This window comes from Montipora capricornis, chromosome 3 (assembly GCF_036669925.1).
Source record: "Montipora capricornis isolate CH-2021 chromosome 3, ASM3666992v2, whole genome shotgun sequence".
NCBI lineage: Eukaryota > Metazoa > Cnidaria > Anthozoa > Scleractinia > Acroporidae > Montipora > Montipora capricornis.
The window spans coordinates 49,939,113-49,954,112 of record NC_090885.1 but is presented as its reverse complement, the minus strand read 5'-3'; the positions used below and the strand labels follow the sequence as shown (position 1 = coordinate 49,954,112).

Sequence of the window (15,000 nt, the reverse complement as noted above, 5' to 3'; positions counted from 1 at the left end):
TTTCATAAATCAGACAGTCCAGTTTTCCGTTGCACTTCTTTAAAACGGAAAAATTGTTGGAAAGGTCGCCGATGGTTTCCAGAGCGTGGTCGTTCTTTAAGTGCTTGCCGATCGCTGAATAACGGTGCTCGTCAATACGTTGGTGTAAATGTGGGCTGGTGTAGCCGACATACTCTGCATCACACAGATCACATTTATAATTATACACAACGCATTGTTGGCTAATTATAGGTGGTTTGGGCTCACACATCTTGAGGTCTTCACATATTTTGCGACTCTTGAACACAGGTTGAAGAGTGTGATCGATTTTGCTGCTTAGATCTGATAATTGCCTTTTCACTGAGTCAGCTGACTTTTGATCTTTAAAAGGCAAAACCACTCGGTGAACAGCATTTTCATTGGTGGATAATTGAGCCTGCTCTCCAGGGTTTTCAGACCTCACTGAGGTGAAAAAGTGAGAGATAGTGGACTTGATGAGGCTGTCGGGGTACTTGAGGTTAGTAAATATCACCTTGAGATGATCACATTCAGATTTCAAAGACTCCCATGTGGACGACAGGTGGAACGCACGATTTAACATGGTCTTGAGTAGCGATTTCTTGTACCTTTTATCGACATGGCTTTGGTGGTGAAGCAGTAGGCCAGTGTTAGTTGGTTTACGATAAACACTAGTTTCCAGTTTGCAGCCCTTTTTGAGGACTTCCATACCGATAAATGGTAACCTGTTATCAGACGCTAGTTCCATGGTGAAATTTATGGATGGATGACAACTATTAAGCGTTGATAAGAAATCCTCTGCTGCTGGTACATTTTTCATCGTAGCAAACGTGTCATCCACGTACTAGCGTCTGATAACAGGTTACCATTTATCGGTATGGAAGTCCTCAAAAAGGGCTGCAAACTGGAAACTAGTGTTTATCGTAAACCAACTAACACTGGCCTACTGCTTCACCACCAAAGCCATGTCGATAAAAGGTACAAGAAATCGCTACTCAAGACCATGTTAAATCGTGCGTTCCACCTGTCGTCCACATGGGAGTCTTTGAAATCTGAATGTGATCATCTCAAGGTGATGTTTACTAACCTCAAGTACCCCGACAGCCTCATCAAGTCCACTATCTCTCACTTTTTCACCTCAGTGAGGTCTGAAAACCCTGGAGAGCAAGCTCAATTATCCACCAATGGAAATGCTGTTCACCGAGTGGTTTTGCCTTTTAAAGATCAAAAGTCAGCTGACGCAGTGAAAAGGCAATTATCAGATCTAAGCAGCAAAATCGATCACACTCTTCTACCTGTGTTCAAGAGTCGCAAAATATGTGAAGACCTCAAGATGTGTGAGCCCAAACCACCTATAATTAGCCAACAATGCGTTGTGTATAATTATAAATGTGATCTGTGTGATGCAGAGTATGTCGGCTACACTAGCCGACATTTACACCAACGTATTGACGAGCACCGTTATTCAGCGATCGGCAAGCACTTAAAGAACGACCACGCTCTTGAAACCATCGGCGACCTTTCCAACAATTTTTCCGTTTTAAAGAAGTGCAACGGAAAACTGGACTGTCTGATTTATGAAATGTTATTCATAAAGAAGAAGAGGCCATGCTTGAACACACAATCAGACTCCATACGCGCAAAACTATTTATCTAAATTTGTCACTATTTACATGCACACTTTTACGTTTTATCGCATCGCACGGTATATATTAACTTATCAAATTTTATATTATTTTCCCTTAAAAATGATGACATGGAGTCATCGAAACGTTGTGTAAAGTTTCTTTCGCTCTTTTTTATCATTAGATGTTTAACTAAATCTAATCTTATTCTCTATGATGTCAAAAAATTGGATTCTACTTTTGAGCTCTGATCTGGGGAAAGGACAGAGAGTTGTTGTTCAGCACGTGGCAGGTGGAAAGAGCCAGCCTTGATCAGAAGCCTTAAAACTTTTATAGCTCTCAGCATTAACTTTACTAGACAAATTGTTACCGATTTCGGAAATGAAGTGGATACTCTTAGCGAAATACTCCAAGACATCTGTCGCATCCAGCCTCATATCGTTAATCATATCATCGGGTCACAAGTGGTCTCCACGGAAGAAAATCGAAAATCTTTATTTCTTTTGTTAGTATATACAACACCTCAGTTGTGCGTTTTACTCTGTTTATTCACCTCCGACCAAATGGCTGCCAAAAGTAGGCTCCCTTGGTCGGAATCATTTGATTTCGTCAGTACGTAATGAACGGTATTTGGTCGTTAGTTTTCCCTTTGTGTGGTATATACCACTTGAAAGGAAACCACATAGGTCGAGGGATGACGCACAACGAGCTTCGCCAAAATGGCTATTGGTTACTTAAAGGTTCGTCAAGAGTGGCCAGGTCAATATTCAATTGTGTGACGTGAGCCGACTACGTAAACCCGCAGAAGAGCAGAAAATGTTTTGTCTTCCAGAAGTCCAACTCAACCCAGCACCCACATTTTCTTATAGTGCTGTTGACTTTTACGGCCCTTTCATTGTCAATGTCAAACGTTATGGAGTACTGTTAGCGTGTATGGGATCGAGGAGTGTTCATTTGGAGACTACCAATTCACTGGACAAGTCGTTTTATGAATCGCAGAGGCGCAGTGAGACAACTGAGGTCCGACTAACGAGCCAACTTCATTGGTGTTCGAAACGAGCTCGAAACAGCATTATCCGAGATGAATCAAAACCACTTCCAAGAGTACTTGGTGAGAAATAAATGTGAGTGGATCCCATTCAAGTTCAATGCACCACATTGTAGTCACAAGGGAGGTCCGTGGGAACGTTTCATTCGCACGGTGCGCAATGCTCTTGAACCTCTCCTGATGAAACCAACTCGATGGTTGATGGAAACCAACTCGATGATGAAACTGCGCGAACATTTGTGACGGTGGTGTGTATCGTCAACTCAAGGCCTCTCAGTATTGACTACCTGTCTGACGCAAAAGCACCCGAGCTGTTAACGCCTAACCACCTTTTCACTATGAAACCCAAACGAGTGGTACCGCCTCCAGGAGAGTTTCAAAGACCTGACGTGTATTCTCGTAGAAGATGGAGAAGAGTACAGGTTTGTGCAAATGAATTCTGGCTGAGATGGCGTGAAGAATACTTTTAAATGTTACAAGTTAGACACAAATGGGTTCGTCCAAGGAAAAACCTCACAGTTGGTGTTTAACGTTTGAACAGATATTTACAGTATCTTTTGGGGAAAGTCTATATGGGCTCGAACTTACTAAATTAAAATGAAATGTAATATTTACATGCAAGTTCAAAGTTTTCATATTTTGCAACTGTAAACACAGTTGGGGAGCCATGTTACTGCAGTACCGCAGTAATAAATTAAGTGTCTGCGGTTTTCGCCAATTAGCTAGGTAACCGCGTCGGGAAGTAGTGCTTCCCGCCATGTTGTTTTACACTTCACATGTATGATGTGTTCTATGTAGAGTTCGAGCCGCCGTTAAGTGTTACTAAGTTGTTATCTCAAGCTCTGAAATAAATGTTTTGTTTTATCTTGCGAATAACAACGACGTCTGGATTTGTTGAAACTCCTCGGGACGCCAGGTGCGCGTACGAGGAAGCCACAATTTGCGTTAATTTGTTGAGTTCAGTTTACAGTGTCCCCAATTAGTACTCTAGCACTACAAGACTTGACACGTAAATGAAGTTTCTTTCTCTTTTTCTTTTATAAAAAAAATTATTATAAATACGAGGCTCAAAATTAAAGTAAAAGGAAGACACGGTCGACCAACTGAATTGTAATCGTTTGTCTACATTTCAAGTCTTCCTTACATGTAATACAGAGAGATGAATGACAGACAGTGTGTGGTGGAGTTTTTCGATTATATTTAGCTTTGACGGTCCGATGTAAACTTAATTGAAAGGCCAAAAAAAAAAAAAAAAAAAAAACTCGCCAACTAATTGGTAAAAGAAAAGTGGTTGTCATTTTATGCAAATTTACAATGACATTCTCGTAAAAAAAAAGGGTAAGAATAAAGGAAGCTTTTCACGGTGTAAATTTGCAGTCAAGAAAACGACCAGTAAGTTGATTGTATTTTTCGTCTGTATATCCTGGATAAAATAATTTTTTGTTTGAGATAAAGGGCCTGTGACTTCACCTTGTTAGGCCGGTGCATTCAAAATTTAGAGACGATTAAATCCATAAAATTCCGGTCACCGAAAAAAAAAAAAAAGAAGGAACGATAAACTTAGTGGAGTGACAACGTTTCCATAAAAGACATAACCTTATCGGACATAAGAGTTTCCAAACGAATATCAAGATGTTCGTATTTTATATGCTATTCTCCATGATGTCAAAAAATTGGATTATACATTTGAGCTCTGATCTGGGGCAATTTATTTGGTCATAACTTTTATCGCTCTCAGCTATTAACTTTACTAGACAAAGTGTTAACGATTTCGGAAGTGAAGTGGATATTCTTATCGAAATACTCCAAGACATCTGTTGCATCCAGCCCCATAGCGTTAATCATCGCGTCACAAGTGGTCTCCATGGAAGAAAATCGAAAGTCGTTATTTCTTTTGTTAGTATAAACAACACCTCAGTAGTACGTTTTACTCTGCTGACTGTGAGGTGATTAGAAACTGATTATTATTCACCTCCGATCAAATGGATGCCAAATGTAGGCTCCCTTGGTCGGAATCATTTGATTTCGTCAGTACGTAATGAACGGTATTTGGTCTGTTAGTTATTCATTTTGTGTGGTATATACTTAGCATTCGTCTTCACCAGGAAAAACAATATAACTATTTTCTATGTAAAAAACTCATTATTGTATACATGCTGATGAAATACTAGGAATTTCCTTTTTGTAAAAAGTCATACCTTTACCGCATGCAGTGAGGATATTGCTTTTATCTTTCACATATGAGACTAGACGCTCCGTTAGCGTACACTGGGTTGCCTGTGGTACGTGTTACACCAAAACAGAAGCCACTGAGTTGGGTAGAATTGAACTGCAGCGTTCCAGTTCATTTTTTCAAGTGGGGGGTCATTAAGACCATTTGAGGGGTCAACCAGACGTCGTGCCAGCAAAGACTCTTTGCCTCACACGTTAACACGTTTAATTATTTTGTAATGTCCTCTCCCATTTTGAGGTCTTTTTTTTTAAGCTTTGGTAATAAATTCAGTCTATAAATAAAAAGACACGCTCTTGAGTGAAACTCACTCGTTTCTTCTTTAAAGGGGCTATGTCACGCAAAATGATATAATTCCATGATTCGCAAAATGCCCAAAAAGGAGAATGAAACATTGCAATAACCACTTAAAACTGTTGAACAACATAAAAGAAATACAGCTAAAGGAAAGAGAAGCACGGATGACATAAATGGACTCGGCCTTAACATTGATAGGTGCATTACATTTAGGTAATCTTGAGAAAGGTCGGCACGAAGTTTTTCAAGATTATGAGAAATTGCCTGGATAACGGTCGTCTTTTTTCTCATAATCATTTAGTTTGTGATGTAACGATAATTTTGACGGTAAAGGAATTCCTCATTACCATTTTCGAGTTAACTCGTGATTAAGTAAAGATTTCCCCGCAACACCCTAAAATAACGTGACATAGCCCCTTTAAGTGAAATGGTCTGCAAAATTGCTGTGACGGACGCTTTCCTGCATGTCATGCATGCATATTTGCACTAAGCAAACGTTTATGCCACACACTAAGGAAGGACTGAACATGTTGTTTCCGCTTCATAATTGCTCTTCTTTTCGGTGTAATCTGATGACAGGTCACTTTTTTTTTTTTGGTTTTACGTTTGCAGCAAATAGTATCGCAAAAGCTGGGAGTTACCGGGTTAGCACTTTTATTTTGCGGGGTTTAATTTTTGAGGATTTTGCGGATGGTACTTGATCCACAAAAATAAGTTCCAGCAGAAAAAAAAAGACACCAGCAATATTAAAAACAGCAAATTTTACTCCCGTGAATACAACTAAAAATGGCTTTTAATCCACATACGGTGGGGTGCATTGACAAAAAACGAAACGATAAAAGGTTAAGTCAATACTATTCCAGTATCTGAAGCATAAGAAACGAACTCAAAGCAGTCAATAAAAGGGTCACCATTTTCTAAGGGACACTAAAATTTCTGCAGTCTCGTCTCTGACTTCTATGAATCAAGGGAAGGTCACGATGTTATGTCAAAAGGAAGAAATTGACCACGTGCTAGGCGACCACAAGGGTACACGTGATCACCTTGTTTCAAGGTTCTTGTTTACATTGAATGAACTACAGGGAGGAATGTTAATCGTTCGTCCCTTTCAGAGTTTAACAACGTACTTTTTAGCTATGACACTTCCGTATTTTGTTGTAATACTTAACCGAATATTTTCATTTCATCTGTTGGGTCGGGAAGCAATCTTGTCTGGAGCAATGTTGATCCATCCTTTCACTGAAGAACCATTTCTTTCAATAATGAGGCAAAAAATGGACAACAAGCTTTCTTTCAAATAAATTCTTGACCAACAAGAATGAGTCAAATTATAAATTGTTCTTATTGCCTGAAGAAAGTAAAATGTTAACGAGAACTCGACGAAGAGATAAATGCAATTAAATTTCTTGAGTGTGTTTATTTCAAGCTCATTATGCAAATTTTTGACAGATAATATGAAAGTACAAAAAATATTCCACTTAAAAAGGTCGTTGAAAATCTTTATTTTCGGCCCTTCATTTGGACGAAAAATGTCACAAAAGCCTTTTCCAGCGTAAAATTTATTGAAACAAACAAAAAAAGCCCCTTCCTATTTTAATTGCGTGCGTGCAAACAAGAAACACAATCCGTAATTAAATAAACTTCAGATCAAACCCTTTTCGGAAGAACCTTTTCCGTGAATAACAAAGCACAAAATAGACAACAAGCTTTCTTTCCAATAATTCTTCACTATCACATTTTCAATTTTTTTTTTACCTGAAAACAGTGCAGAGTGGAGTACAAATTAAAGGTAAATTGACAGATAACTGAGATGCGACTTCAGTAAACACTGTGATGCCTTCAAGGCGTTCAATTCCTTTTACACCCATACAGAATTTGCCATTTGATTTCGGTGTTGTACATAAAAGCACAGTTTGTAAAATAATATTAGAAATAAAGCTCACTTTGTGATATCCTACGGCGAAAGATGCAATTGTTGTCGAAGACCATTACTTGTCGCTTTTAAAATTCCAGGGGCCAGTTGCTCGAAGCCTGGTTAGCGCTAACCGTTGGTTAACAAGTATCAAAATTAAATATTCTAATGTGTCCACCAGATAAAATCTACCCATTTCTACTACCCCCTGAAGCCTAGCAAAAATACGCGCAGATGACTCTACCCACAAAGACACTACTTAAATAAAATAATAAAAAAAACGACGAAATAAAACGCAGATTCCGGCTGGGTTTGGCTACCCAGTAAATATAGGTGGCGTCGTGGTAACGAACTCGGTGACCTCCATAAATTATTGCTGAAAAGTGAAATGGAGAAGATTCAGAGCCTCCTTAAAATATTGCTTGTTATAAATCCATGCAATATCTCTTATTCCTATGGTGGCCAACAAGGGACAAGCTGCAAATAAAACAGTTGCTGCAAATAAAATAAAGTTTCCGCAAGCAAATTCACAATAGTTTCTGCAAATTTACAAAACGAGTTGCTGCAATAGACCATATTCGTATTCTCAGTAATGGACTGGAACTAGCTTGCAATGGAGGCTAATGCGGGGGAATCTTTTCAAATGCAAATACTTTTTAATATATTCCCCTGCATTAGCCTCCATTGCAAGCTAGTTCCAGTCCAACACTGAGAATACGAATATGGTCTATTAAAAGAATGTTGCTGCAAATTAAAACATCAAAAGTATGCGCGCGCACTGAAGGAAGGGCAGGTACAAAACACGGGTCACAGGTCATTATTTTAACAATACAGAAAGTACTTAAACATCCATTAAAGCTAACCTTAGGCCTAATTAGGCCTAATGATAGCATTTGTAAACAGTTACGGTTGTTTTTGTATTGATAAAACAATAACCTGTGACCTGTGTTTTGTACCCGTCCTTCCTTCAGTACGCGCGCATACACTTGATGTTTTAATTTGCAACAACCATTTTAAATTTGCAGAAACTTTAATTTGCAGCAACTTTATTTTATTTGCAGCAACTTTTTAGTATGCAGCAACTTTACTTTATTAGCGGCAACTCTTTAATTTGCAGCATTCCCTTGTGGGCCACCGTACATTCCAGCTCAGTGTCTCTCAATTTTGACAATAGTGACATTTCTTGTTTACAAACATTGACGTCACATTTCTTTTGATATTCAAATTTGCCAGCCACTGAACAAAAGAAGTCACTGTTTCAACAGCCAATTATGTTCTTGTTGGCATATTAATAACAATAGATGACGTCACGAGAAACATCGCTATTTGCTAGATAGATACCTGTAGAAAACAGGCAAGAAATGAACTAAAATAAACCAAGTTTCCTGGATTTGTAGAAAAACGCAAATTTCCACGTGCCACGCCACAAAAAATAATCGTGTTGCACTTGCAGTACGCATTTTAGCACATATTTTGGGGGTTTTGACGACGTAACAACAAGAAATCACCAATTTCGAGATTTTGACGACAACGTGAGCGTAAAAATGTGAACCCCATAGCCTCTATTTTTACTCTAAAACCGCTTGCATCAATTTTTTTTAATTTCATCCACATGGTACGACGTAAAGGGGATGGAACGTTGCCGTAACAGTAACTGTTCTTAAAAGACGCCAGTCACTCGTACCGATAAAACCAATTGAAATTTTCGGCCCCGGCTAAAAAGGGAGACTCGGAGATTTCTTTATCACCAAACAAGTTTAATCTTTTGATTTGTCAACTTCTTACAACAGGCAAGAGACAACGCCAGACCATTTGAATCTGCCTTAGCTTGAGAATGCCGAATGAAACAGGAACAGATGATCCTTCGACAAGGTTGAATACCATGTGGCTTGCAGTTTACATCCCTGAATTTGTCATCATATTTCTAATAAACGGCTTCACTATCATCACCTTTGCAAGAAATCACCATCTACGCAAGTGCACTACGTACCTGATCATAAACCTGGCTATGGCTGATTTGCTGGTGGGAGCTGTGACAGGGCCCTTGCATATTTACCATACGCTAACCTTTAAACCTGACAGTGGATTCAGTTGGAAAAAGTTCACAGTCATGTACTTTGAACAATTTTTTTCAAACTGCTCCCTGCTTAATCTTGCCTTGCTGTCCTTGGAACGCCTTCATGCAACTTTATTTCCTTTCAGACACTCTCGAATGTCAAACTGGATTTATTTAAAGACCGCTGTTTGCATTTGGCTACTAGCTCTTGTCCTGTCGTCTGCAGAGGCTACGCTATTTCTTACTGACTCAAAAGCCTCCAAAATCGTTTACGCTTCATTTATGATAATTGTCCTTTCGACCGTCATAGTATCCTATATGATTATCATCTTTAACGTAAAAAGAAATGCCCCTCCACTGCTATCTGGGGCAGGGGCCTCCGACAGGAAATTGACAGCCACGTTATTCGTTGTCACTGTTCTCAGCACACTCTCCATTCTTCCCTGGTTTTTCTACACTGTCCTCCTTGTAAGAGGATTCATTACACTATCCCCAAAGGCCGAGTTTGATACCGTCCAGTCCATACATGTCTTGTTCTACGCCAATTCCTTTGTAAATCCTATAGTTTATACCTTAAGAATGCAAGAGTTTCGGAATACCGCGCTAATGAGGTGTCATAAGAGTACTGAACCACAACACCAGTCTCACCAGATGAATTGTGTAACACGCATGACAGCATCTCTGGATCCTCAAGCCCTGGGTAACAGTAGTACAAGTGACCACTTTGGAAATAGCAAAAAGTAAAGTTAAGTAAAGCAACTATATTTAGCGTCGATAACTCGTAACAGTAGTTAGATTAAGCACCGCGAAAACGGCGAACGCTGAACGTCGGCTAGCCGTTTGTTGTTTGCCGTTCCGCCCGCGATGTTCGTCTGTTTAAGTAAACTAAATGTTCGTTCAAAGAGAAACTTTTTTAACTTATTGTTTAAAATATTAACTGAAATACAGTTACAGTTCAGTACAGGCCAGGCCCATATTTCTTAATATTTTCCTAAGGCAAATGTTCTCGGTCGCCATTCACTGCGATTAGAAAAAATGGATACAGAGAAGTTATGTATTTTCCGCTTGAATTTGAAACTCTTTTAGCCTTCTAAGCAGTTCATGTAGAAGTAGGATGATAAACGAAGCTTGACTATAAAACCAAGTGATCAAAATGGAGAAATAGTTGGTAAAAATGGGTTACAAATACTCACGTTTTGGCCTTCCCTACAAACGGGAAAATGTCCTCCTCGAGTAGAAAGGGCGGCCGGTAAACGGCAAACGCGGGAAATGTCAGGTCACGTGCCCCTTCCTGCCGTTCGCGGGAAAAAAATAAGCGGTGCTTAATCTCTCTAGTAATTCAACTAACAAACCTGAGGCCGACGGGGCCCCCCCCCCCCCCCCCCACCTCCATCAGTGCTCTGTTTTACGAGCATTTAAAGCTACTTGAGCAACACTGACAGGAAAGAAGTCGAGAAAAGGATGTGAAATCCTAGCATCGGACTGAGGACCTCTTGCACCAAGGCCGCGCACTAACATACTGTGCCATCCTTGATTCGCAAATTCTCAACTGGGAATAGTGAAAATCGAAACGCCAGCGAATTTGACAATCACAGCCAGCCTGAGCGGAGCTAGAAGGGCACGGTTAATGCTCATATAAACATCAGGAGGAGTCCCTTTTAGTCCAAGAGCGAACCATCTGTTTACAGCAATAATAGAGAGACCTACCTTTTCGATGTTGACTCGGAGGTAATCGGAAAGAATTTGAGTACCCCTTTGCACTAGTCGAACCTTCGTGACGACCCCCGTAGGCGTAAACTGGGTTGCCTGTAGTGCATGTTACACAAAAACAGTTGGCACTGAGTTGGGCGGTATTGAAGGCGCGGAAACTTGATTCTCCCAGGAGTAATGCTGGCTAAGCCAATCCGAAAATAACAAAGAAAAAAGAATAGGAACCCAACAGGTACTTCTGGAAACTCGTACAATGGAAGAAGCAGGCCAGGGGATCGAGCTCGAATGCGGCATATTTCTCATCATACCCAGAGCTGCTCAGTCCGGAAACGAAACACTACTTAGTTTTGTTTCCTTTCCTAAGAAACGCAACGTATCTATTTTGACTTCAGGATAAACTATTTACACAGTTTAGGTGTAGTGGCCAATCAAACTAGAGTTTGCGTCTTAGCGGTGTTAGTTTCAGAAGGTGCGAAAACGAGGCTTTCGGGTCAAAACAAGAATTTAGCATTTCTCATCGAAGGACTGTGTGATTTCTTGATTCTCGACTGTTTTCTTTGTTTGTTTTTTTTCGAGTAGCTTGAGTTTTCTCTGGACTATTTTTATCGTGAATAGTATGCAAAGGCACAATATAGTATATGGATGTGTTTGTAGGGGACGAGGTAGTGTTATATTCGTGAGCCAAGTCAACCCACAGTGTAATCGAACAGAGACTAATATTTCAATACGCACAGTTTATTTCGGAATTTCCTGTAACTTGTTGTAGAAATAAAAAACTTGAACTCTTCGACTCAAAACAGGAAATAGAAGTTTATGAACGTGAATTCCTTAATTAAGCCCTGTGGCTGAGTCTTCTTGGGTATTCTTTCGTCTTCGTATGTGGTTCAAACCACAACCTTGGACAAAAGTAGTTGAGACATACCTCACGTTTAGACCATACTACAATAAAAGCCCTAAACTACCCCTTCTCCCTTCCAGACCCAAAGCAAACTTGTTTACAAGAAGCGCAAATAGCCTTGGTATCAAAACACATTGCTTTGGGGGGGGAAGGGGGTTCGTAAATGGCAGATTTATGTCATTGAAAGAAATTTGTTTTCGTATAGAGAGACGAACAGAAAGAGTGTCAACGATTTTGTCCAGGATTATAGCTTGAACATACAATAAATAGAAAACTACTAAATTGTGATCTAGGGCGAATCACGCGATAAACGAAAATCGAATGAATAACAAATAAAAGGTACTTTAACCAAACGATGTACACCAAACTGGACAATTTTCAACTTAAAAATACTTTAATCTCCGAGATGTCCAGTGATTCCTTAAATTTTGATTCGTTTGAAATGATCTCTTCCTTTCCAGATAATAAAAGGAGTGACTTGTGCCCTGAGGGCTAGATATCATTACGTTACTCTTACAGGGAAACAAATGATGATTTGAGTACAATACGCAAGAAACATGAGACCTAAGAAACTACAAAATTCGAAATTTATGTCGTAATGAAAGCGTGTGAAAAACTAACAGCAGTGTTAATCGAAGTAACAACCCCAAATGTGGGAAGCTATCGAGGGCAGCTTCCATTCAACAACTGTAGTTTCTCCTTCTCTGGATAGGAAATCATTATTTTTTTTGCATTTCACACGCTAATTTACTTTATGCTCTTCTCTCAATCTAATCGGATGTGACCCGAAAGTCTCGCTTCCGCGCGCTCTCAAACGGACACCGCTGAAACTGTGAATACCCAAACATCTAAACATCTATCAAATATATAGATTTAGCCAAGCCTAAAAGCGGAGCTCCCTTATTCTTACTGCCTGTAGAGTTAACGAAAATAAAAGGTTTCGAATTGTCCGCGTTTCGATGTTTCCGGCTGCTGCTTTAATAATTAAATCATTTTCTTTGCTTTCTTCTATAGAAAAGTTCATTGCCTAACTGGTGAATTCCACGGTAAATTTTACGCTAAAAACCCATAACGCATGAATCACGAAGCGATGAGTACGATATCGGTTTTTCGAGTGAAATTTACTTTGCAATTCACCAGTTTGGCAATGAATTTTTCTTCAACCGCATGAGTTTTAAAGGAAAACAAGCACACCCTCAGCCACAACAACATTCAAACACTTAAATAACGTTTAGGTGTTTTAAACAAACCTCTGAAAACACAAGTTAGTGATATTTTCCCCTAATTTTACGAGAGCTCATTGCGATTACGTGTTTATAACATAAGGGCAAAGTTTTCTTGTCTCTGTCGAGGCATATAGAAAACCAAAAGGGGGAAACGGATTAAAAAGCATTCAAGTTGTTCGATCGCATTATAGAGCAAAACAAATAAACAAATCAACTTTTTCTTTGTGTCCAAAAGAGAACAGATGATTGTTTTTTACTTCCAGTTGACAGTAAAAATTCGATTTTCATTCCAGAAGGAAAAACCGATTAAACCACTTTTTGAAAACAACAAACGGTTTAGTGCCAAAGGAAAAAAATTGTGGAGTAACTTCTTCCGACAAGTATGAGGTATGACCGGTATTCTGTTTTGTCGTTGTCGTTATCTTTCGCTCCCCTTTCGTTTCTGTTCTAGTTATAGGTCCTCCAGGCACATGTAACCTTATCAGAGCTTCTAAAGATAAGTCTTATGCCAAAAATTGCAATGCAGAGAAAAAAGCAGCTCTAAGCAAATTAAAAATAAACCCTCAGCTTTAAGTTTATATCACTCCGATGCTTGACTTGTATATCTGCGTAGCCGCCATTGTGGACCACAGCTATCATGATATACGTCAAACTAGATTGAAACCAGCGAAAAATGCAGAAAGAAAACAGTTTCCAAACCGTTTTCCACCTGAACACGATAAGCGTTGACTGTGTAAGAACCATAGTTGATGTAGTATGACCGTGTAGCCGGGTCGAGTCACAGAAAGCGCGCGAAAAATGAAGCCTCGTTTATGTGAGTTAACCTGAGTACAGCCCGCAATCCAATCGAAAACCAGCACCTGGTCAGCGGTCAACTTCAAAAAAAGCTGGCATTCGTGAGCTCTGAGCTGGAGCCCGCGATATGGTCACGTGATACTGGTCAGAGGATACCTTGTTTTGACGGGTGTCAATTGATCAAAACATGGATGTCCAATATCAAAGATGTATGCTGTAAACTAGTATGATACTGGTCACATTGGCATGCATGGAGGGGTGGACGTACGTACATACAGACGATCGATGACGTCATGGCTATAAAACCAAAATTTCTCATCGATGGGTTGCCATGTTTTCTGAACAATGGTGCTCCTCGCGCGCGTAGCTATAAACGTGACGAACACAAAAGCAATGGAAAAGGATCACAAATAAAAAGCCTTAGCTGCCTGAATGATTTTGGGTTAGACTGAAGCGATAGACTAATGAAAAATCCAAAGTTATCGCTTTCCATGATAATTGGTAATGTGGACATACTGAGTAGTAATTCGAATGAGCCGAATCAACATATTTTATCTTTTCTCCCGCTCTTACCATTCCGGAAACGAAACGCTAAATATATTTTTTTAAAAGGAACCTCAACTAAAACCACAAAAACCACAGAACATAATGTTTACAATTAAAATTGTTCAAACAAAAACGCTCGTTGTAATTTTGGCTTTCAAATTTTCCGGGCGCTGCTATCTTGAATAATTGTGACGTATCGTGGTTACCCTATTGTTCTGACACAAAGAACGTTTGTTCTGTAACAATAGTATGGTCGTCCAAATGTTTCAATATTCGCTAAATTCTATTCGCTGTCGCTAAAACTCATTCGCTGTCGCTAAGACTCATTCGCTGTCGCTAAGACTCATTCGCTATCGCTAAATTTGCATTCGCTATCGCTAAATGTCATTCGCTGTCGCTAAATTTCATTCGCTGTCGCTAAAAATTAACCGCTTCACTGCGTGCAGACAATGACAAAACACGTACGAACAGCCAGAAGGCCTTGAAACGAATTGCTTGAGGGTCGGCCTTGGAGGTTTCTAACAATATTTTGCAACAGCGAAGTTGACGTAGTAATGACGAATACTGTTAAATGTCAGCGAATATTATGTTTTCATTTTAGCAAATGCAAATTAAGTTAATTCAGTACTAGCGAAGGAACATTTGCAACAGCGAATGAGT

The 15,000-nt window shown here is 39.5% G+C and overlaps 2 protein-coding genes across 2 annotated transcripts in view; one reads left to right on the top strand and one right to left on the bottom strand.

Annotated features, from left to right (window-relative positions):
- LOC138040462 (uncharacterized) overlaps window positions 1–964 on the bottom strand; it is a 1,038-nt gene extending 74 nt beyond the window's left edge. The window contains exons 1-2 of the mRNA XM_068886187.1: window positions 953–964; window positions 1–841 (exon numbers count right to left, since the gene is read on the bottom strand). The exon at window positions 1–841 is cut by the window's left edge and continues 74 nt beyond it. Coding sequence (XP_068742288.1) covers window positions 1–841; window positions 953–964 — 853 coding nt within the window. The remainder of the gene's footprint in view (window positions 842–952) is intronic.
- Window positions 965–4,014: 3,050 nt separating this feature from the next.
- On the top strand, window positions 4,015–9,940 carry LOC138041441 (neuropeptide FF receptor 2-like). Its single transcript, XM_068887198.1, has 2 exons — window positions 4,015–4,062; window positions 8,900–9,940. Exon 2 carries the CDS (start codon window positions 8,944–8,946, stop codon window positions 9,907–9,909), a length of 966 nt encoding a protein of 321 aa, XP_068743299.1. The 5' UTR covers window positions 4,015–4,062; window positions 8,900–8,943; the 3' UTR covers window positions 9,910–9,940.
- Window positions 9,941–15,000: the final 5,060 nt, after the last annotated feature.